The following is a 22,868-nucleotide window of genomic DNA, read 5'->3' as shown; positions in this document are numbered from 1 at the left end:
GGGGGGTCGTGTTTGTATATGTGCACCCTCTACCCCGAACAAAACACAAGCGTAGTAGGAATGTTTTATTAGCAAAGAAGTTTCAGAGGGTGAAACAGGGCTATATCACTCCTTGGTCTCCACCTCACTTTGGTGGGGCCAGGGTGAGCCCCTTCCTGCCACAGTAACCCCAACTGAAATTGCCTGTCTCTTCGGCCAGTGTTAGCCTGAGCAGAGGACCCTGGACCATTCTGTGCGCCAAACACTGAGGTGACTGAGGAGGAGATCTCCCCACAGCTAGGTGTAGTGAGCCAGACGGGGCAGCTCACTGAACCTGGGGGTTCTCTCCATTGTCGCTGCATTCTCCTTCACCAGGTGTGGCTGTCTGGGAGCCAGGGGGTGACTCGCTCTGGAGAGAGGGGAAAACAGGGGGGCCTGCTGCAATCTCCTTAAGGCAGGAAACGTGGGATTCAGCACCAGCCTCACCTAGTGGAGCCAGGCTGCCTGGTTTGTATCCTACCTCGGCCCCTTCTGACCTGGAAGAGGCGCTTGACCTTCCTCCCACATCTCTTCCAGTGGGGCAAGTATAGGTGTTCCTCAATTTACAATGGGTTACATCCCGGTGAGTACATCATAGGTTGAAAGTATTGCAAGTTGAAAAGTATTTAATACACCTAATCTACCAAACACCACAGTTTAGCATGGTCCATCTTTAGCCTGTTCAGAACGCCTTAGCCTATAGTTGGGGAAACACGTTTAACACAAAGCCTGTTTTAATGAAGTGTCGAATGTCTCATATAATTTATTGAATACTCTGCCAAAGTGTGGTTTCTGCTAAGTACACATCGCTTTCACACTATCATGAAGTCAAAAAATTGTAAGTGGTACCAGGCGCAATTGCTCACACCTGTAATCCCAGCTACTTGGGAGGCTGAGGCAGGCGTATTTCTGGAACCTGGGAGATGGAGGTTGCAGTGAGCCGAGATCGTGCCATTGCACTCCTGCCTGGGCAACAAAGCAACTCTGTCTCAAAAAAAAAAAAAAAAAAATACAAAAATGAGCTGGGCGTGGTGGCATATGCCTGTAATCCCAGCTACTCAGGAGGCTGAGGCACAAGGACCACTTGAACCTGAGAGGTGGAGGTTGCAGTGAACTGAGATTGTGCCACTGCACTCCAGCCTGGGTGACAGAGCGAGACTCTTGTCTCCAAAGGAAAAAAAAATTAGCTGGGCATAGTGGCACGTGCCAGTAGTTCCAGCTACTTGAGAGGCTGAGGCAGAAGAATCGCTTGAACCCCGGAGGTGGAGGTTGCAGTGAGCTGCAGTCGCCCCACTGCACTCCAGCCTGGGTGACAGAGCAAGACTCCGTCTCAAAAATAACTAAATAAAAAAATTGTTAGTGGGGCCATGGTAAATTGGGGTCAACCTGTACAGGATGGGTGGGCTAATACTTTGATGATGAAAGTGCTGAAATATCCTGGCACTTGCCATCAGAGTATAGTGGTGTTGGGGGCCAATGTGTTCTGCAAACTCACCCCATCTCCAGTTCGGAAGCTCTGGACCCCCTTCCCCACCCTGCCTGATGCCAAAGGGCTCCTTTTTCCTTTTTTTCTTTTTGTTTTGTTTTGTTTGTTTTTTGGTTTTTTTTTTGAGACAGAGTCTCGCTCTGTTGCCAGGCTGGAGTGCAGTGGCGCAGTCTTGGCTCACTACAACCTCCACCTCCTGTGTTCAAGTGATTTTCCTGCCTCAGCCTCCCAAGTAGCTGGGATTACAGGCACGCGCCACCATGCCCAGCTAATTTTTGTATTTTTAGTAGTAGAGATGGGGTCTCACCGTGTTAGCCAGGATGGTCTTGATCTCCTAACTTCATGATCCACCCGCCTCTGCCTGCCTCCCAGAGTGCTGGGATTACAGGCGTGAGCCACCACACCGGGCCCCTTTTTCCTTTGATAAGAGCCTGCCTGGCAGTAGGTAGCAGGAGCCCAGGCATGCATGAAAGGTCTTAGCTAGGTCTCTGTGACCTTAAGTTGCTTCCCGCTTTGAGGCCTCAGTCTCATGACCTGGGGTAGTGTCAGCCTCACTGGGGTTTTGCTGCTTTCACATCAAATCCCAGCCCCTGCCAGGCGCTCTGGTTTCACACCTGTAATCCCAGCACTTGAGGATGCTGAGGCAGAAGGATCCCTTGAGCTCAGGAGTTTGAGGCTGCAGTGAGCTCTGATCACGCCACTACACCCCAACCCAGGTTACAGAGTGAGACCCTGTCTCCAAAAAAAAAAAAAAGAAAAAAGGGCCACATAGGAGATTCTAGACACTGGTTCTGCACCCCTGGTGCCACCTTTAGGGAGCAGAAAGGGAGGCCTGGGGCATATTTACTATCCTCTGCAAACTGAATTTGCAGCTGGGAAGGTTTGTTTCTCCAGAGCTGTGCTCACCTGGGTTTCGGGCTGGCCGGAGCTCAGGTGGGCATGTAGCAGAGCGGCCACCTCATCCTGCTCAGCCTCCAAGGCGATTGCCAGGGCACTGGTGCCCTCCTGTTGAACGTTAGGGACAGTCAGATCCCTGAGCCAAGCCATGGGCAGCCTCCCAAGATGCCAGCCCCATTGTGGGCTCTTACATTGTCCAGGATGGCAGGGTCGCAGCCTGGCTGGGCGAGCAGCAGCCGCACGGTGTCCAGGCGCCCATACTCACTGGCGCACATCAGCGCTGTGGCCCCATCTGCGTCCTGCGCATTCACGTCAGCCCCACACGCCAGCAGGGCTGCCACCATGTCCTGTCGGCCATGGCTGATGGCCAGCATGAGGGCTGTCTGCCCCGTCTGGGGAGTGGGGAAGAAGAGGGGACAGGCTGGGGTAGGCTCAGGGAAGGGAGGTGACAGACAGGTTGACTCCCAAAGTGGAAGTGACTGCTGGCTGAGAGCCACAGTGGGGGCGTCCACGCACCTGACTGGCCTTGGCATTGACGTCGCCCATGCAGAAGAGTCTCTGGACCACGGCCATGTCCTCCTCCTCCCGCCCCACAGAGGTAAGTGCAGCCAGCATGAGGGCTGAGTAGCCGGCTCGGTTCTGGCGGTTGACCTCGCAGACCCCTGGGAGAGAAAAGGGGGCTATCCACGGAGATGCCAACACCGCAGCCCGACTTGGTCCACTCAGCTACCTGCAAGCCTTGGGCACGGCACCTGCATACGGGGTGGTCTCTTCAATGTTCTCCCCACAATAGCCACGTGGTTCCTCCCTCATTAGGGTGTTGCTCAAATACCTGCTCAGTGAAGGACCTTCCTATTTCTTTTTTTTTTTTTTTTTTTTTTTTTTTTGGAGACGTAAGTCTCGTTCTGTCACCCAGGCTGGAGTGCAGCGGCACGATCTCAGCTCACTGCAACCTCTGCCTCCCGAGTAGCTGGAACTACAGCATGTGCCACCACGCCTGGCTAATTTTTGTATTTTTTAGTAGAGACAGGATTTCACCATGTTGGCCAGGCTGGTCTCTAACTCCTGACCTCAAGTGATCCACCCACCGTGGCCTTCCAAAGTGCTGGAATTACAGGCATGAGCCACTGGCCCGGATCTCCTTATTTCAAATCAGGCAGGGATTTGGTTTTGTGTGCAGCTGTATCCCTCAATACTTAGAATGATACCTGGCACATAGTACATGCTCAGTTAAACATTTGTTGACTGAATAATAAAAGGATATGTTTATTTTCATGACCACCGCCCGCCAAGCCACCATCGTTGCTCCTGTAAAGAACAGTGCCAGCCTCCACCCTTGACCCTGAATCAACTTCAGGTTCCACACAGCAACCAGGAGCAACTATTTTGTTTATTTAGAGACGGAGTCTGGCTCTGTCGCCCAGACTGGAGTGCAGTGGCACAATCTCAGCTCACTACAACCTCTGCCTCCCAGGTTCAAGCGGTTCTTCTGCCTTGGCCTCCTGAGTAGGCGCACGCCACCACACCCAGCTAATTTTTGTATTTTTAGTAGAGACAGGGTTTCACCATGTTGGTCAAACTCCTGACCTCGTGGTTCACCTGCCTCGGCTTCCCAAAATGCTGGGATTACAGGCATGAGCCACCGCGCCTGGCCAGGAGCAACAATTTAAAATGAATTTCGTTGCCAGGGCAGTGGTGGCATGCACCTGTAATCCCAGCTACTCGGGGGGCTGAGGCAGGAGAATCACTTGAACCTGGGAAGCGGAGGCTGCAGTGAGCCAAGATCACACCACTGCACTCCAACCTGGGCGACAGAGTGACACCCTGTCTCAAAAAACAAAAAAAAAAAACCTGCCAACACCTTGATTTCAGACTTCTGGCCACCTGTTGTTTGAAGCAGGTCACAGTGATACTGTGATGGCAGCCCTAGTAAGCAAAACAGCCTGGTCAACGCTGACTGTCCTGAATGAAATAAAAATGTGAGCTCAGTTTCCTCTGGGATCAGTTCTGTTACCATCCTGGCCCCTGTTCCTCCCAGTGCCTGTTTGGATGACATTTCCCGGAGTGGCTGTTTTAATCCCTGTCTCCTGCCATTCTGAAGGCTCTGAGATTTGAAGTAGTTTAAGGAAATGAATGGGCAGGAGGGGCATATAGTGAGGAGCCTGGGGAAAGGAGTGGGGTCGGAGTCATGAGATGGATACCCTAGTGAGGAAGGAGAGCTGAGATGAGGGACTGGGGAGTAAAGAGTTAAGTCAAATGACAGCAAAAATGGCAGCCAGGCATGGTGGCTCACAACTGTACACCCAACGGTTAAGGAGGCCAAGGCAGGAAGATTGCTTGAGGCCAGGAGTCTGAGGCCAGCCTGAGCAATATAGTAAGACCCCCATCTCTTAAAAAATGTGGCCGGACACAGTGGCTCACGCCTGTAATCCCAGCACTTTGGAAGGCCGAGGCGGGCAGATCATGAGGTCAAGAGATAAAGAGTCAACATGGTGAAACACCGTCTCTACTAAAAATACAAAAAATTAGCCGGGCATCGGTGGTGTGCACCTGTAGTCCTAGCTGCTCGAGAGGCTGAGGCAGGAGAATTGCTTGAACATGGGAGGTGGAGGTTGCAGTGAGCCAATATTACGCCACCGCATTCCAGCCTGGCGACAGAGCGAGACTCCATTCCCCCGCCAAAAAAAAAAAAAAAAAAAAATTAGCTGGGTGTGGTGGCTCGTGCCTGTGGTCCCAAATACTCAGGAGGCTGAGGTGGAAGGATCGCTTGAGTCTGGGAGGTTGAGGCTGCATCACGCCACTGCACTCCAGCCTGGGAACAAAGCTGTCTATGAAAAGGGGTTGGGGGACCTTCCCTGTTGGGGTGGCATGCTGTGTGGGTGTCCATGCCTTCCACTAAGACACCAGCATAAGGCGTCAGGTGGTAAGGGGGGAGCACACAGAAATAACCAGGGTGCGGTCCCTGCAGGCTAGCCCAGGGACCCATCCATCTTCCTGCTCCCTCTCCCTTTTCTCTTGCAGCTTACCCTTGTCCTTGCTTAACTAAAGAATCACCCAGGCCAGGCACAGTGGCTTACGCCTGGAATTCCAGAACATTGGAGGCCGAGGCAGGAGGATCACTTGAGCTCTGGAGTTCAAGAACAGCCTGGGCAACAGAGCAAGACTTCATCTCTACTAAAAATACAAAAATTAGCCAGGTGTAGTGGACAACACCTGTAATCCCCGCTACTTGGGAGACTGAGGTGGGAGGATCACTTGGGCCCGGGAGTTGGAGACCAGCCTGAGCAACATGGTGAAACCCCGTACCTACAAAAAAAATTTAAAAAGAATCACCCTCTTTGTTGACTTCATCCCCTGGTTGTCTTCTGCTATGGCCCTTACTACCATTTGAAATCATTTGTGTTTGTACTTGATAATCCTCGCTCTACACTCTTGGCTCACCACCCCCACCACACACACACACACACACACACTCTCTCAAAGCTACACGTTCCTGAAAGTTCTGGGGGAGCAGGCATTTATTCAACACACACTTGATGGTTTGCTGTGGGTCTGTCAGGCAGGCAGGTAGGGTCGGGTGAGAGGGGTATGGAGAAGAGTTCACGACAGGCTGAAGGAGGATGACAGAGGCAAAGAGACAAGGGGTGGGGGCTGTGAAACGGAGAGGGCACAGGGGGTAACTGTCTCTGTAAGGTCCAAGGATAACTGGAGTTGGGAATGGGAGCCTGTGAGCTGAGAAGCTGGGAGGTGAGGGTCGGGAAGTGGGGAGCTGGGAACTGCGATTCTGTAAGGGGCACAACTATTAGTGACATCAAGGTCTGGGGCTGATGTTACACCTGTAAAGCTGATGTGGGGCAGAGTCAAGGGCAAGGAAGGAGAGCAGTCAGGAGGTTGGAGGGATCATGGGGGAGGATACTGAAATTGACAAGTGTCGGCTGGGTGGGGTTGCTCACTCCTGTAATCCCAGTACTTTGGGAGGCTGAAGCGGGCAGATCACCTGAGGTCAGGAGTTCAAGACCAGCCTGGCCAACATGGTGAAACCCCCATCTCTACTGAAAATACAAAAATTAGCCGGGCATGATGGCACTTGCCAGTAATCCCAGCTACTCAGGAGGCTGAGGCAGGAGAATCACTTGAACCCATCAGGCAGAGGTTGCAGTGAGCAGAGATCACACCAATGCACTCTAGCCTGGGCAACAGAGCAAGACTCCGTCTCAAAAAAGGAACAACAACAACAAAAAAAGAAATTGACAAGCACACCACAGTTCTCCCCACTTTCTCACTTGTAGTTCTCGATAATAACTATAGGCCGGGCACAGTGGCTCACTCCTGTAATCCCAGCACTTTGGGCAGCTGAGGCGGGCAGATCATGAGGTCAAGAGATAGAGACCATTCTGGTCAACATGGTAAAACCCCATCTCTACTAAAAATACAAATTAGCCGGGCGTGGTGGCGGGCGCCTAAAGTCCCAGCTACTTGGGAGGCTGAGGCAGGAGAATCACTTGAACCCGGGAGACGGAGGTTGCAGTGAGCCAAGATCACGCCACTGCACTCCAGCCTGGCAACAGAGCGAGACTCGGCCTCAAAAAAACAAAAACGACTATAGAATGCTTTAACCTATGTGGAGCCTGACCAACATGGAGAAACTCTGTCTCTACTAAAAATACAAAATTGGCCGGGCGTGGTGGCTCAAGCCTGTAATCCCAGCACTTTGGGAGGCCGACACGGGCAGATCACGAGGTCAGGAGATCGAGACCATCCTGGCGAACACAGTGAAACCCCGCCTCTACTAAAAAAAATACAAAAAAACTAGCCAGGCGAGGTGGCGGGCGCCTGTAGTCCCAGCTACTTGGGAGGCTGAGGCAGGAGAATGGCGTAAACCCGGGAGGCGGAGCTTGCAGTGAGCTGAGATCCGGCCACTGCACTCCAGTCTGGGTGACAGAGCGAGACTCCGTCTCAAAAAAAAAAAAAAAAAAAAAAAAAATCATGCCTATAATCCCCGCTACTCAGGAGGCTGAGGCAGGAGAATCTGGGAGGCGGAGGTTGCAGTGAGCCGAGATTGTGCCATTGCACTATAGCCTGGGAAGAGCGAAACTCCGTCTCAATGCTCTGGAAATGCAATCTTGAGATAAGGAGGAACTGGCTGGAACAGCCTAGGCTCTGTTCCTGTCCCCATCTAGAAACAGGTTGTCCTTTAATGTGTTCGCCCAGCAATTCCTGTTCCCCAGGGTATAAAACCTAGAGTGGGCTGCTTTCCAGGGTCCCTCACCTGCAGTACAAGTGGGGCACCTGCAGACCAGATTCCATCCATCTTGGGCAGCCTTCCTGAGCCTTGGGGGATCGCTCACTGTCAGTCTTAGGCTTCTGCTGTCCCTTGCTACCTATCTGTAAATAAGGAACCTGCTTCATGTAACTCGTTATGTGAATGAGTATTCTACCTTACCAGACTCGGGCAGGTAGGAAAAGCACATTCCAAGGTGCAATGGGCTGAAGGGGTAACCAGTGCACAGTGGACCTGCTTTGCAGCAAGGATTAGGCTGGAGGGAGAGAGGGAGAACTGGCCAGGAGCTAAGGTTCAAGAAACAAGGAGCTACTTGAGGTCAGAGGTAGAAGCCAGAGAGGCAGAGTGGGGAGGGTTCTAGTTAGTGACAAGATGCTCCAAGGTAGGGTTTGAGAAGGAAGAGGGGTAAAGGTCTGGAAGTGGAGAGCAAGAGCAAAGGGCACACCCAGGTACCTCCAGGCCCTGGATTCCAGGGGATGAAAGAGGAAACAGCTCCTGAATGCAGGGGCATCAGTGTATATGACAGCAAGCAAGTATAGGCAGAGCAGAGATGGGTGAGAACCAGGAGAGGGTCTGGAGAGACAGAGCCAAATGGGAATTAGAGGCTGGGCACACTGGCTCACACCTGTAATACCAGCACATTGGGAGGCCTAGGCAGGAGGATCACTTGAGGTCAGGAGTTCAAGACCAGCCTGGCCAACATGGTGAAACCCGTCTGTACTAAAAATATAAAAATTGGCCGGGTGCGGTAGCTCACACCTGTAATCCCAGCACTTTGGGAGGCCAAGGCGGGCAGATCACCTGAGGTCGGGAGTTCGAGACCAGCCTAACCAACATGGAGAAACCCTGTCTCTACTAAAAATACAAAATTAGCCGTGTGTGGTGGTGCATGCCTATAATCCCAGCTACTCGGGAGCCTGAGGCAGGAGAATAGCTTGAATCTGGGAGGCAGAGGTTGCAGTGAGCCAAGATTGTGCCATTGCATTGGAGCCTGGGCAACAAAAGCGAAACTCCGTCTCAAAAAAAAAAAATTAGCCAGGTGTGGTATGCACGCCCGTAATCCCAGCTACTCAGGAGGCTGAGACACAAGAATCACTTGAACCTGGGAGGTGAAGTTTGCAGTGAGCTGAGAATGCACCACTGCACTCCAGCCTGGGCGACAGAGCGAGACTTTGTTCAAATAAACAAACAAGGCCGGGCACAGTGGCTAACGCTTGTAATCCCAGCACTTTGGGAGGCCGAGGCAGGCGGATCAGTTGAGGTCAGGAGTTTGAGACCAGCCTGGCCAACATGTTGAAACCCCATCTCTAATAAAAGTACAAAAATTAGCTGGGCATGGCGGCGGGCGCCTGTAGTCCCAGCTGCTCGCGAGGCTGAGGGAGGAGAAACGCTTGAAACTGGAAGGCGGAGGTTGCAATGAGCAGAGAGATCGTGCCACTGCACTCCAGCCTGGGCAACAGAGCGAGACTCCATCTCAAAAACAAAAAAATAAACAACAACAACAAAACAAGTAGGGATTCGAATGCAGGAGATAAGGGGGCCAAGGAGCCTGGGGCCTCTTGTGGTGACCAATGATGCCAACTCCCCTGCCACAGCCCCAGCCCCCTTTAAGGCATGAGATGCCCAAGAAATTCATTTAGATTCATTCACTGTCCTCTGTCTTCTACAATGTCCCAGCTTCCAGAGCAGCTGTATCCTTTCCTAGGTCATAAAGATCTGCAGGGATGGGAGGGATTTGTGTGTTTAGGGGGTTTGGGGCAGGCAGTGGGACCCGCCTCAGCCTGCAGTTAGTGCCAGAGGTGCCCAAAGGCTGACTCAGAGGTTTCTGAACCTGCAGGAGGGCACCTGGAGGGAGGGGGCAGTTTGTTTACCGCCCACCAGACCCTTTGTGCCCAGTTTATCGGGGCAAGCAGCTGGAGGCGGGTGGGGCACAGTGCCCCATACCAGGAGGGAGTCAGAGCCCTGCCTGGTGAGTTCCTTCCCTCCAGGCTGGACACTGGGGCTCAGGTACTCGGTGAGTGCTCCGGCTGGAGATTCAGGGACAGAGCACATGGTGGCCATTTACTGATCTCCTACCACCTGTATTATCATAGCTACCCAGGGAGGGAGGCCTTGCCAACCCCATTTCACAAGCAAGATTAAATAATGCCCCTAAACTGAGGTTTACCTAAGCCCAGAGCTGTTTATTCCCTCCAGTTGCAAAGTGGAAGGAGCCTCAGGGCAGAACTAGATGTATGGTGGGGCCAAAAGGCCTCTTTTTCTTTTTTTTTTTTTTGAGACGGAGTCTTGCTTTGTGGCCCAGGCTGAAGTGCAGTGGTGCTCACTCTTGGCTTACTGCAACCTCCGCCTCCTGGGTTCAAGAGCTCCTCGCACCTCAGCCTCCCTAATAACTGGGATTGCAGGTTCCCACCACCACGCCCAGCAAGTTTTTTTTGTTTTGTTTTTGTTTTTGAGTCTGAGTCTCACTCTGTCGCACAGGCTGGAGTACAGTAGCACAATCTCAGCTCACTGCAACCTTTGCCTCCCAGGTTCAAGCTATTCTCCTGCCTCAACCTCCTGATTAGTTGGAATTACAGGCATGTGCCACCACACCCGACTAATTTTTATATTTTTAGTAGAGATGGGGTTTTGCCATGTTGGCCAGGCTGGTCTCGAACTCCTGACCTCAAGCGATCTGCCCACCTTGGCCTCCCAAAGTGCTGGGGTTACAGGCATGAGCCACGGTGCCTGGCCCAGAGGGCAGAAGGCCTTTCAGAACCCAGACACAAAAAGGTTTAAAACCTGAGGAGGTTGACTGGGTGCAGTGACTCATGCCTGTAATCCCAGCACTTTGGGAGGCTGAGGCAGGCAGATCACGAGGTCAGGAGATCAAGACCATCCTGGTCAACATGGTGAAACCCTGTCTCCACTAAAAATACAAAAATTAGCTGGGTGTGGTGGCCCAAGTCTGTAGTCCCAGCTACTCGGGAGGCTAAGGCAGGAGAATCGCTTGTACCTGGGAGGCGGAGGTTGTCAAGATCGTGCTACTGCGCTCCAGCCTGGCGACAGTGTGAGACTCTGTCTCAAAAATAACATAACATAACATAACATAACATAACATAACATAACATAACATAACTCAACTCGAGGAGGAGTGGTGCCCTGTGCTGGACAGCCATTCTCTGCTTTCATCTTGAGTCTTTGAGCCTAGGTCAGCCCCCTGCCCTCTCCTCCCCTATTTCCTGGTGTCCCACCCACCCTCCCTTGGCTCTGACCCGTATTCAGGAGCAGGCTTGCGATGGCCAGGTTCCCGTGGGACACACTGTAGTGGAGGGCCGTGTTTCCGTTGCCATCCGTCAGGTTCACCACGTGCGCCAGCAGCTCGGGTCCCACGTGCCTCACCCCTTCCAGCATCCTGGCCACGGGCTCCGCCTGAGAGCGCCGCTGGCTGGACACTCGAAACCACTCCTGGGCCACGAGGCGCACTGCGCCCTGCCGGGATAGGGGCGAAGATGACATCAGCGATGGTCCACGGCGGCGCCGTGGTGGGGGAGTTGCGGGGGTACTGGGAAGAGACCCCTTTGGCGTTTCCAGGCAGGGAAGGAAGGTCACTCCTCGTCCCGGTGGGGAGCCATGCGGACCCAGATGGAGCGTCGGGGCCACACCCCTGTCGGAGGGCAAACATGCGGGGAGGGGGTCCTTTCCTTCTAGGGAAGAATTTGCGGGAGAAACTGGAATGGGGAAAGGCAATGAGCGCTTGCTCCTGGGGAGTCCGGGAGTTGGGCCGGGGCCGGGCCTCTTTGGGGAAACCAAGGAAAGATCGGCGCTGTCCTGGGAAGGAGATCCCTTCGGAGAACCCGGGGTAAGGCGAGGTGCCTGGCGGGAAGGGATGGAACCCGGTACGCTCCCCTAAGTGAGCGTCAGAGGTCCCTGGAGGCGCCCGCGCCACTCCCTGGTGCTGGGCTCCCGGGGCACTCACGCCGTCGCGGGCTACTCCGCGGGGCCGGCTCAGCTGCCGCTGCAGCGCTGCGCACGCCTCCCTTAGACGCGGGCTCAACTCACACCTGCGGAGAAGGCCAGGAAAGGCTCAGGATGGATCGGGGGCAGCGCCGACCAGGAGGGGAGCAGCTGCCTCCTCTCCAAACTCCTAGCGAGAGCCGCTCACCTCCCCTGTGCCACCGGCTGAGGCTCTGCCTCCGCCTCGGGGTCAGGGTTCCGGATGTCCCCGCCGCTGGGAGGGCCAGGGGTGCCCGAGTCGGATTCCCCACCGCTGTCATCCCCGGAGCCCGAGGAGCTACCCGGGGGCTCGGCGCCACCGTTGTCGCTGTCACCATCGCTGTCGCTGGCGTCCTCGCTGGAGGAGCTCTCGTACCTGGGGGCAGGGTGGGAGGCGTCTGCTAAACCTACCCTGTGGGCTCGTTCTGGAGACCTGCGACGTGGGTGTGGCCATTCCCATTTTATAGATGAGGAAACTGAGGATTTCCCAGACTACGCTGCCAGCAGAGGGGCAGAGCTGGGGTTCCAACCCCAGTCTATGTCCCGGCAGAAGATGCCACGGGAGGGGAAAGGCGCTCACTCTCCGTTGAGGACCCCAACAAACTGCAGGTTCTTGGGTCCTGAGCTGGGTTGGGCACCAGCGGTGCCGTCTCTCTTCTTCATGATGGATTTGAGGATGCCTGGCGGGGATGGGATGAGGGCACTGAGTTCGAGTCCGGCGCCCAGCAAGCCAGGGCCCAGCGACGGGGTCGGGACTCACCCGCGTGCGCCACGGCCCTGTCTCTGTCCGTGGATCCGGGCGAGCTCTCCTGAATCAGGGAGGGCACCTCCGCCGGGGGCTCGGTCTGCGCGGCCTTTTCCGCACAGCTCCACAGGGTCTGAGTGGCGGCCTCGCGCAGCTGGGCCCCTGCCTCTGCCTCCTCCGCAGCCTCGCGGGCCTCCTCCAGCTCCCGCAGCCGGCCCCGCAGAAGTTCACTCACCCCGCGCTGGTGCTCCAGGCTGGCTCGCAGCAGGTCCAGCTCACGCTCGGCGGCCGCAGGCAGCCCCAGCAGTGCCTCGGTCACCCACGCATCCGCCTCAACGGTCTCGGGGGCGGCCTCCGCGCCGGCCTCCCGGGTCTCCGGCACGGCCTGGGCACCCGTTTCTCGGGTCGCGCGCACGGCCTCGACGGCCACCTCCCGGGTCTGGGGCGTCCCATCGAGACTCCCGACCGCCCCGTCGAGGACCTGGAGCGAGCCCTCGCTGCGCCCTGCAGCCAGGCCGTCTGGGCCGTCAGCCCGGGGGCTGGCCCTGGCACGGACGCCGCGCTCAGAGGTGGCCAGGCGCTCGGTGAGCCGCCGCAGCTGGGCGAGCTTGTCCGGGCGCGTCTCGGCCTCCCAGTCTGGCTCGGACTGCGCGCGCCCGGCCAGCAGCCGCGCCTTCTCAGCGCGCAGCGTGCGCACCTGCTCCTGCAGCTCGGGCAGCGCTCGCGCCTGGTCCTCGAGCTCGCGCAGGCGCCTCAGCGCCGCGGCCATCTGCTCGCGTACCAGCTGCAGTTGGGCAGGGCCGGGCGAGACAGGGGCAAGGTTAGGGGCGGGGCTGCTGCGGCCGGACACTCGTGGGCTGCGAGGGACCCCGCGGCCGGGGCTGGGCGCGCGCTCTTGTGCCTGCGCCAGCTCCAGCCGCCGGCTGGTCTCCCGAAGCGTGTGCTCGACGCGCGGGTTGCACACGGGCGCGCGCGGCGACATCAGGGGCTCCGAGGGCGCGCCCGGGGAGAGTACGCCCGGTGCTCCACCGTCGTCACTGGCCAGGGACTCGCTGGATGTCCAGGCGCCTGGGCTACGTGCGCCCGCGAGGCCGGGCCGGGGCGCGCGGGGACGACGCGCGGGCAGGGGTCCAGGGACGCGGCGGGCGGCGGGGCCACGCTCCAGCTCCTCTATATACTTGAGGAAGTCCAGGTCCAGGTGGAAGCCATAGGGCGTCTCCACCAAGTAGGGCGAGCTCGGGCTGCGGGCGCCCCCGGTGGCGGGGACCGGGCACAGGCGGGGGCCGCCCAGGTCTGGAGGCACGACGGGGACACGGTGGGGGGGGCATCAGAACAAGGAGACCCGGGAGATACTAAACAAACCGAGCGTGTCCCCCACCCATGCCCACGCTTCACACCTATCTGTACCCAAGTTTTCACTCAATCGCACGTTTAATGAGCGCCTACTGTGTGCTAAGCACGTTTCTAGGCCCTGGGGACACAGCAGTGAGCTAGACAAACATCCCTGTCCACCTGTAGAAAGCAGATAAGCATCCTTCTAAACGATACCTAAGGCAATGATAATAATAATGGAATAAACGGAGGAGGCGCTACTTAGCCTCTGGTTGCCAGGGAAGCTTTCCTGTGTAGGGGACTTTCCTGTGGAGGGGAGCCCTGGCCCGGCGTGGTGGTTCGCGCCTGTAGTCACAGCATTTTGGGAGGCCGACACAGGCGGATCACCTGAGGTCAGGGGTTTCAGACCAGCCTGGCCAACATGGTGAAACCCAGTCTGGGATAAAAATAAGAAAATTAGCGGGGCGGTAGCGCGCCTATAATCCCAGCTACTCCGGAAGCTGAAGCAGGAGTATCACTTGATTCTGGTAGGCGGAGTTTGCGGTGAGCGGAGATCGCACCACTGCACTCCAGCCTGGGCGACAGAGGAGACCCTCTCAAAAGGAAAACAAAAAACAAAAAAACGAGCCCTGGCCCGACGTGGTGGCTCACGCCTGTAATCTCAACATTTTAACATTTTGGGAGGCCGAGGCGGGTGGATTGCTAGAGCTTAGGAGTTCGAGACAAACCTGGGCAACAAAGTGAGACCTCATCTCCAAAAAAAAAAAAAAAGAAAAAGAAATAGCTGTGCATAATGGTGAGCGTCTGCAGTCTCAGCTACTCAGGAGGCTGAGGTGGGAGGATCACTTGAGCCGGGGAGGCAGAGGTTGCAGTGAGCCGAGATCGTACCACTGCACTCCAAACTGGGTGACAGAGTGAGACCCTGTCTCCAAAAAAAAAAAAAAAAAAAAAAAAGGTTGGCCTGGGGGAAGCCCTGCAGGATGAGGAGGAAGCAGCTGGGAAAAGGTTTCTAGAAGAAAACAGCCTATGGAAATACCCTGGGGTAGGAGGGAGGAGGGTCAGCTGGAGTCAGCCAGGTGGAGACCAGGGTGTCCCGAACAGAGTAAAGGAAGGCAGAGGGAAGAGGAATGGAGGCACAGGGGCCACACTTTCCTGGTTTGAGGGCTACCTGGGCAGGGGGGTTGTAGTCCACTTGTGATTAGTGCCATAGGTGGGAGTTTTTTTGTTTTGATTTTTTCTTTGTTTGAGACAGAGTCTTGCTCTGTTGCCTAGACTGGAGTGCTGTAGTGCCATCTCAGCTCATTGCAGCCTCTGCCTCTCAGGTTCAAGGAATTCTCCTGCCTCAGCCTCCTAAGTAGCTGAGACTCAGGCACGTGCCACCATGCCTGACTGATTTTTGTATTTTTAGTAGAGACAGGGTTTCACCATGTTGCTCAGGCTGGTCTCGAACTCCTGATCTCAAGTGATCCCCCCACCAAGGCCTCCCAAAGTGCTGGGATTACATGCATGAGCCACCGCACCCGGCCGTGATTGATACCATAGGTGGTTTAAAGCAGGCTCATGACATTGGAGAGGACCCTCTGGCCACTGGAGGGCTGTGTCCACACACACAGGCATCAAGCATTTCTCTGTGCATGCGTGCACACACATATCTCTTTTTGCACACTCACCAGGCAGGTTCTGATTCAGGGCAAACTTGGCCATGTTTCCTGCAGCAGCTGTCAGAGGCACCCTGCAAAAGGGGTGAGGGTGGGGCTGGGTGCTGTCCCTCTGACTGGAGCCTCTGGGGCCTCTGGGGCCTGCCTTTGAGTCTAAGTAAACAGGACCCAAGAGCTCTCCTCCACCCACCAACCTCCCTCCACACATGCCTTCTCTTTCCTCTTCCCTCAAGAGACCTTGAAACTTTTTTTATTTTTATTTTTTTTTGAGACAGAGTCTCGCTCTGTCACCCAGGCTGGAGTGCAATGCTGCAGTCTCGGCTCATTGCAGCCTCCACCTCCCGGGTTCAAGTGATTCTCCTGCCTCAGCCTCCTGAGTGGTTAAGATTACAGGTGCCCACCACCACGCCTGGCTAATTTTTGTATTTTTAGTAAAGATGAGGTTTCACCATGTTGGCCAGGCTGGTCTCGAACTCCTGACCTCAAGCTATCCGCCTGCCTCAGCCTCCCAAAGTACTGGGATTACAGGCATGAGCCACTGTGCCTAGCTGACCTTGAAACTTTGGATGGAATGAATGATCCCCAGGTGTCAGACATCAGCCTGCTGGGCAGGAGGAAGCAGGAAAGACATCAAGCAAAAAGAAGAAGATGACCAAGAAAACAAGGGTAGCTGGCAGTCGGGGAGGGGTTCCAGACCTGCTGAATTTTCTGATAATCTCTGGGGAAAATTAGAAATGGATGCTCTATGTAGTGGAGTATGAGCCTTTAGGAAAGGAAGACCAGAGTTGGAAGCCCTTCACAGGATCATTAAAAACTCATCTGGAACCAGGCACCCTGGCTTATGCCTATAATCCCAGCGCTTTGGGAGGCCGAGAGGGGCAGATCACCCGAAGTCAGGAGTTCAAGACCAGCCTGGTCAACATGGTGAAACCCCGTCTCTACTAAAGATACAGAAGTTAGCCAGGTGTGGTGGCGTGCATCTGAAGTCCCAGCTACTCAGGAGGCCGAGGCAGGAGAATCGCTTGAACCCAGGAGGCGGAGGTTGCAGTGAGCTGAGATCACGCCACTACACTCCAGCCTGGCAACAGAGCAAGATTCCGTCTCAAAAAAAAAAAAAAAAAAGATGTAACTGTGCATCCAAAGTTTTACCAAGGTCAGTTGTGAAACTCTTGCAGGAATGATGGGGAATTGCGGGCTGGATGCACCAAAGATCCAAATCCACGGATACTTGTCTTCCTGGAATGTCACGAGTGGAGTGTCACAGGTTTGATCCTTGGCTCGTAAGTTTGTAATGCAAACACAGACACCTGGGTTGTCAGAGCTGTGATTATTCATGAGGCTGTCTGGGAACGTGACTGTTTAGATGACATGATGGAGGCTGTAAGAGAGTGAGGAAGATTGGGCCACATATAATAATGTGGTATTTAACAAGGACAAACATTGAATCCAGAACTTTGGTTCAAAATGCACAGGGTGAAATCTCAGCACTCTGGGAAGCCAAAGCAGAAGGATCGCTTGAGCCTAGGAGTCAAGACCCACCTGGACAACATAGTGAGACCCTACCCCTTTTTTTTTTTTTCGAGACAGAATTTCCCTCTTGTTGCCCAGGCTGGAGTGCAATGGCTCGATCTTGGCTCACCACAACCTCCACCTCCCAGGTTCAAGCGATTCTTCTGCCTTAGCCTCTCAAGTAGCTGGGATTACAGCCGCTGCTACTACACCCGGCTAATTTTTTTTTTTATTTTTAGTAGATACAGGGTTTCATCATCTACTTTTTTTTTTTTTTTTTTTTTTTTTTTTTAATAGCGAAACCACCGGCACAGTGGCTCATGCCTGTAATCCCAGCATTTTGGGAGGCTGAGGTGGGTGGATCACCTGAGGTCAGGAGTTCAAGAGCAGCCTGGCCAACATAGAGAAGCCTCATCTCTACTAAAAATACAAAATTAGCTGGGCGTGGTGGTGCATGCCTGTAATCCCAGCTACCCGGGAGGCTGAGGCAGAAGAATCGCTTGAACCTGAGAGGCAGAGGTTGTGGTGAGCCGAGATCGAGTCATTGCACTCCAGCCTGGGCAACAGAGCGAAGCTCTGTCTCAAAATAAATAAATAAATAAATAAATAAATAAATAAATAAATAAAAGAAATGGCAAAACCCCATCTCTACAAAAACACACAAATTACCTGGATGTGTTGGCATGCACCTGTAGTCCCAGCTACTCAAGAAGCTGAGGCAGGAGTATCTCTTGAGTCCAGGAGATGCAGGCTGCAGTGAGCTATGATCATGCCACTGCATTCCAGCCTGGGTGACAGAGCAAGACCTTGTCTCAAAAAAAAAAAAAAAAAAGAAAAGAAAAAAAAAAAAAGAAAGAAAAATAAAGCACGGGAGCACAGAATGGGAAAGATGGGCTTTGTAAAGCCCATATGGACAACCTTCAGGGAGGGGAAAGTGCCTATGGTGTGTCCTGCCTGATTACATGTAATCCCCATAGCTGGACACAATGGTGCATGCCTGTAATCCCAGCTACTCAGGAGGCTGAGGCAGGAGAATCGCTTGAACCCGGGAGGCAGAGGTTGCAGTGAGCTGAGATTGTGCAATTGCTCTCCAGCCTAGGGGACAGAGCCAGACTCTGTCTCAAAAAAAAAAAAAAAAAAAAAAAGGGCCGGGCACAGTGGCTCAAGCCTGTAATCCCAGCACTTTGGGAGGCTGAGGCGGGTGGCTCACGAGGTCAGGAGATCGAGACCATCCTGACTAACATGGTGAAACCCCGTCTCTACTAAAAATTCAAAAAACTAGCTGGGCGTGGTGGCGGGCGCCTGTAGTCCCAGCTACTCGGAGGCTGAGGCGGGAGAATGGTGTGAACCCGGGAGGTGGAACTTGCAGTGAGCCGAGATCGCGCCACTGCACTCCAGCCTGGGCAACACAGCGAGACTCCGTCTCAAAAAAAAAAAAAAAGTGTGTATACATATATATACACATATATATATATGGCCCCCATACAACACTTTGCATACTGCAAAGTAGTATTATTATTCATATTTTGCAGATGGAGAAACTGAGGCACAGAACAATTAAATCAGTTGCCTGTGGGAAGCACCCTCAGACTGGGCTCTGCCTATCTTCTGCAGATCCCTTGCCAGCAGGTCCCTGCCACAGTTTCTCACTGCCCCTTACCTGTCCAGTCCTCCACTGACAGGTGTCTGCCAGACCCAGTTCATCCTGTCCCTGGGCCACTGCCCATCTGGGCTAACCGCATGGCAACACTCCCAGCCACCTCTTCTGGCTTCTCAAATCCCTGGTGACCACCTGTGTGCCTGATACTACCAAGCATTGAGCACCCACCAGCCCTCCTGACTCATTACCCTACTCCGCTGCTGGGGAAACCCTCACCCCACCTCCCACTTCTGTCTGGCCGAGGTCCCTGACCTCTCCCTTCCCACTCCAAGGCCAGGCAGGGGGCCCTTTCCAGTCCCCAAGCAGCTGTTTCCTGTCCCTTCACACCGGCTGCAAGGGGTGGGTCAACAGGCCAGCGGGTCATCGCAGAGGACAGCCAATGCCGTTCATCACTTGTTTTCAGGAAATTGCCAGGGAAGAACTGGGTTGTGGAAAGAGTCCAGATCAAGGGTTGGGGGGTCTGGGTCTGCTTCTCACACAGCTGGCTGTATGACGCAATGGGGTCAGCGTCCTCCTCCGGTGACCTGGTCACACCCAAATCCCAGGCCCTGGGATCTCAGAAGACAGCTGTGGGTCATTCCTAAGACTTAAACTAGCTGAAGCAGTTGGATCCAGAGGCTAAGAAAGGAATGGATTCCTCCAGAATGTCAAATAATAACAACACTTTTGACATTTACTATGGGCCAGCCTCTTGTCTAAGGAATTTATGGATATTTACTTTTTTTTTTTAAGAGGCAAGGTCTCACTCGCTGTGTCACCCAGGCTGGAGTCAGTGGCTCCATCATAGCTCACCGTGCCCTTGAACCCCTGAGCTCAAGTGATCCTCCTGCCTGCCTCAGCCTCCCAAATAGCTGAGACTACAGGAATGGACATCTACACCTGGCTAATTCTGGCTAATATTTTAAATTTTTTGTTTGTTTGTTTTAGATGGAGTCATGCTCTGTTGCCCAGGCTGGAGTGCAGTGGTGCGATCTTGGCTCACTGCAACCTCCACCTCCCAGGTTCAGGTGATTCTCCTGCCTCAGCCTCCCAAGTAGCTGGGACTACAGGTGTGCACCACCATGCCTGGCTAATTTTTGTATTTTTAGTAGAGACAGGGTTTCACCATGTTGGCCAGGCTGGTCTCAAACCAGGCGTGAGCCATGCTCGGCCTAATTTTATTTTTTGTAGATACAGGTGTCTTGCTATGTTGCCCAGGCTGGCCTCCAGCTCCTGGGCTCAGGCAATCTCCCCAGTTCAGCCTCCCAGAGTGCTAGGATTACAGGCGTGAGCTACTGCACCTGACCTTGACTTATTTTTTTAAAATCCTAGCTAAATCCACTGAGGTTGGATTTCCTATGACCATTGTCCCTTCCCCTGTTGTAGAGATGGATAAACGGAGACACAGAACAGCTTAGTGTTCTGCCTGTGTCCTGTCACAAATAGGGAGAGGCAGGATTTAAACCCAGGCAGGTCTTCCAGAGTCCCTGCTTTGGCCACTACACTTGAATGCTTTCTTTTTTTTTATTTTTATTTTTGAGACGGAGTCTCTGTCACCCAGGCTGGAGTGCAGTGGTGGGATCTCAGCTCACTGCAACCTCTGAGCCCAGGGTTCAAGCGACTCTCCTGCCTTAGCCTCCCGAGTAGCTGGGATTACAGGCACCTGCCACCACACCCGGCTAATTTTTGAATTTTTAGTAGAGACGGGGTTTCATCATGTTGGTCAGTCTGGTCTCAAACTCCTGACCTCGAGAGATGAGCCCTACTCGACCTCCCCAAGTGCTGGGATAACAGTCATGAACCACCAAGGCTGGACTTGAATGCTTTCTAGAAACAGCCCCTTCCCCTTACCAGCAAGAGCAGGGAGCCTTAGGGAGCTTGTCCCTCCCAGCCTACACCTGTGTCAGACTCTGTGGGTGTCCCTGATTGGGGGTGGACTGGAGTGGGGCGTGGAGCTGCCTTCCCTCTCCTCCGCTCCCTGCCCTGGCTGTCACGGCTAGATCCGGATTCTCTGCCTGAGACCCCCTCATTAGGCCGTCAGAGCCGACGCCATACGCCCCTTCTCCCGCCCCAGGGACTATTTTGGGACGCAGAGCTGTGATCACCAAACCGGAGTGGTGGGGGCCACAGCAGGCCAGTGAGGATCCCAGTCCTGGGGAGAGGGCGCCTTCCAGGAGGCCCTGAGTACTGGCAGCCCCTGATATTTGCTGGGACTCTCAAACTCTTGAGGTGGGGGGGGGGTGGTGACGGCAGGAAGGGGGGTGCTAAAGTCATCATCACCCGTCCACCCCCAGGTCTTCCTAGCCGCACAGAGACAGAGCAGTTTCCTACAGGAAGCGCCGCCGGGCGGTCCCATCCGCTACCCATTGTCTGCGGGTCCGGGGGCCGTGCGTCCCTCCCCAAAACACCGTTTCCGTGTCACGCTCCCATACCCAGCCCAGCGCGAGGGGCTGGCTGGGGTCCCCAAGCCGTCCCGGCAAAGGGTCCCAGAGCCGGTTGTGGCATTAGGAAGCGAGCAAGCCCCGCAGTGAGCTCCCGAAGGGCGAGAGGGGGGCGAGCCCACGCCTCCCCACTCTGCTCGCTACCCACCTGGGTCTCCCAATGTGGGAGGGGTCCCGGCCCGAGGACACGGCGCCCGCCCCGTCGCAGCGGGCAGAGTCCGCAGTGGGGCTGGAAACGCAGCGCAGCGCCGGGTCCCGGTGCGTTCCCAAATCCAACCCCCCAGGGATCCCCCATCCGTGTCCCCGCAAGCTGGCGATTTACCTGAAGCCGCAGCCCCAGCCGCGCCCGCACCCGAGCCCGCCCCCTAGAAGTCCGGGGACTGATTATCAAGGCCCTCGCCCTAACTGACGGCTATGCCAGCCAACCAGCACCTGAGGCCCTCCACGCCATCCAATGGGACGGTGGGGTGGGACAGGCAGGCGGGGCCTTGAATGTAGGGCGTGACTGGGGGCGGGACCTGGAGTGACGGTCGCCGAGCGCGGGCTGGTGGCATTTCTGCCCCAGCAGAGGTCAAGTCCCTGCCCAGCGCCGGGCCAAGGAGCTTGGATTTGATCCACAAGCACGAGGGAGCCATGGGAGAACTATGAGTAGAAGAGTAACCCAGTGGGATTTCTGTAACTGGCATTTATTTTGTAGTGCCTGGGTGAAGTACCAGGACCCGGATCTTCCCCATCGCAGGGCCTCTGCACATGCGGTTCCACCTACCTGAAGTGCTTTTCCTTGCACCTGTACACGTAGGTACTTTTTGAGGCTCCCCTACTGTTTTTTGTTTTGTTTTGTTTTTGTTTTTTGAGACGGAGTCCCAGGCTGGAGTGCAGTGGCACTCACTGCAACCTCTGCCTCCCGGGTTCAAGCTATTCTCCTGCCTCAGCCTCCCAAGTAGCTGGGATTACAGACATATACCACCACGCCCAGCTAATTTTTGTATTTTTAGCAGAGATGGGGTTTCACCATGTTGGCTATGCTGGCCTGGAACTCCTGACCTCAAGTGATCCGCCTGCCTCAACTTCCCAAAGTGTTGAGATTACAGGTGTGAGCCACCGCGCCCGGCCTTCACTACTTTCTGAGGTTCAGCTTTTGTGTTGCTACCCGCTAAATGCCTGACACAGCCCCTCCCCACTTCGTATTTTTCTCATCACTCTATTTTATTAACCTAATAGCTACTTTTACTATCTGAAAAACAAAAGCAGACTCTGTTATTGCCAGGCACAGTGACTCACGCCTGTAATCCCAGTATTTAGGGAGGCATAGATGGGAGGATAGCTTGAGCCAGGAATTGAGACCAGCCTGGGCAACATAGCAAGACCTAGTTCTCAAAACAAAACAAAACAACAAAACAAAAAACCATAAAACATTCCGTTATTTATTTGGTTTATTTTTTAATTTAATTTTATTTTTTTGAGACAAGAGTCTCCCTCTGTCCCAGGCTGGAGTGCAGTGGCGCGATCTCGGCTCACTGCAACCTCTGCCTCTCAGGGTTCAAGCAATTCTCCTGCCTCAGTCTTCTGAGTAGCTGGGATTACAGGCGCACACCACCACGCCCAGCTAATTTTTGTATTTTTAGTAGAGACAGGGTTTCACCATATTGCCCAAGCTGGTCTCGAACTCCTGACCTCAGGTGACCTGCCTGCCTCAGCCTCCCAAAGTGCTGGGATTACAGGCGTGAGCCACTGTGCCTGGCTGGTTATTTACTGGTTTATCTGCTTGCTATCTCACTAAAGTATCCGCACCAAGGCCGGGTGGGGTGGCTCATGCCTGTAATCCTAGCACTTCCTGAGGCTGAGGTGGGAGGACCATTTGAGCCCAGGAGTTCAAGACCAGCCTGG

The 22,868-nt window shown here is 54.5% G+C and overlaps 1 protein-coding gene across 7 annotated transcripts; it reads right to left on the bottom strand.

Annotated features, from left to right (window-relative positions):
* Nucleotides 1-52: 52 nt before the first annotated feature.
* On the bottom strand, nucleotides 53-21,376 carry KANK3 (KN motif and ankyrin repeat domains 3). 7 transcript variants are annotated; one of them, XM_073017006.1, is made up of 13 exons: nucleotides 21,304-21,376; nucleotides 17,571-17,707; nucleotides 16,542-16,770; nucleotides 15,405-15,466; nucleotides 12,418-13,695; nucleotides 12,238-12,337; nucleotides 11,827-12,033; nucleotides 11,641-11,725; nucleotides 10,937-11,153; nucleotides 2,918-3,063; nucleotides 2,593-2,793; nucleotides 2,411-2,509; nucleotides 53-388 (listed from the first exon to the last, which is right to left on the bottom strand). In XM_073017006.1, the coding sequence occupies exons 4-13, from the start codon at nucleotides 15,436-15,438 to the stop codon at nucleotides 305-307; spliced, it is 2,451 nt and encodes an 816-aa protein (XP_072873107.1). In that variant the 5' UTR covers nucleotides 15,439-15,466; nucleotides 16,542-16,770; nucleotides 17,571-17,707; nucleotides 21,304-21,376; the 3' UTR covers nucleotides 53-304. The 7 variants fall into 7 exon arrangements, with proteins under 7 accessions (XP_072873107.1, XP_072873108.1, XP_072873106.1 ...); XM_073017007.1 differs by having other exon boundaries at nucleotides 17,571-17,712; nucleotides 21,304-21,336; XM_073017005.1 differs by having other exon boundaries at nucleotides 17,571-17,688; nucleotides 21,304-21,336.
* Between the last annotated feature and the right edge of the window lie 1,492 nt (nucleotides 21,377-22,868).

This window comes from Chlorocebus sabaeus, chromosome 6 (genome assembly GCF_047675955.1).
Source record: "Chlorocebus sabaeus isolate Y175 chromosome 6, mChlSab1.0.hap1, whole genome shotgun sequence".
Taxonomy (NCBI): domain Eukaryota; kingdom Metazoa; phylum Chordata; class Mammalia; order Primates; family Cercopithecidae; genus Chlorocebus; species Chlorocebus sabaeus.
This window is presented reverse-complemented; position numbering and strand designations above follow the sequence as displayed.

Excerpts from the sequence above, each read along its gene's own strand:
- KANK3 (XM_073017006.1), bottom strand. The coding sequence starts at position 15,438 with ATGGCCAAGTTTGCCCTGAATCAGAACCTGCCTG. Across the intron at positions 11,726-11,826 it reads CAGCCGGTGGCACAGGGGAG|GTGTGAGTTGAGCCCGCGTC; the intron begins GTGAGCGGCTCT and ends CCTTCTCCGCAG. Across the intron at positions 2,794-2,917 it reads TCAATGCCAAGGCCAGTCAG|ACGGGGCAGACAGCCCTCAT; the intron begins GTGCGTGGACGC and ends CCCACTCCCCAG.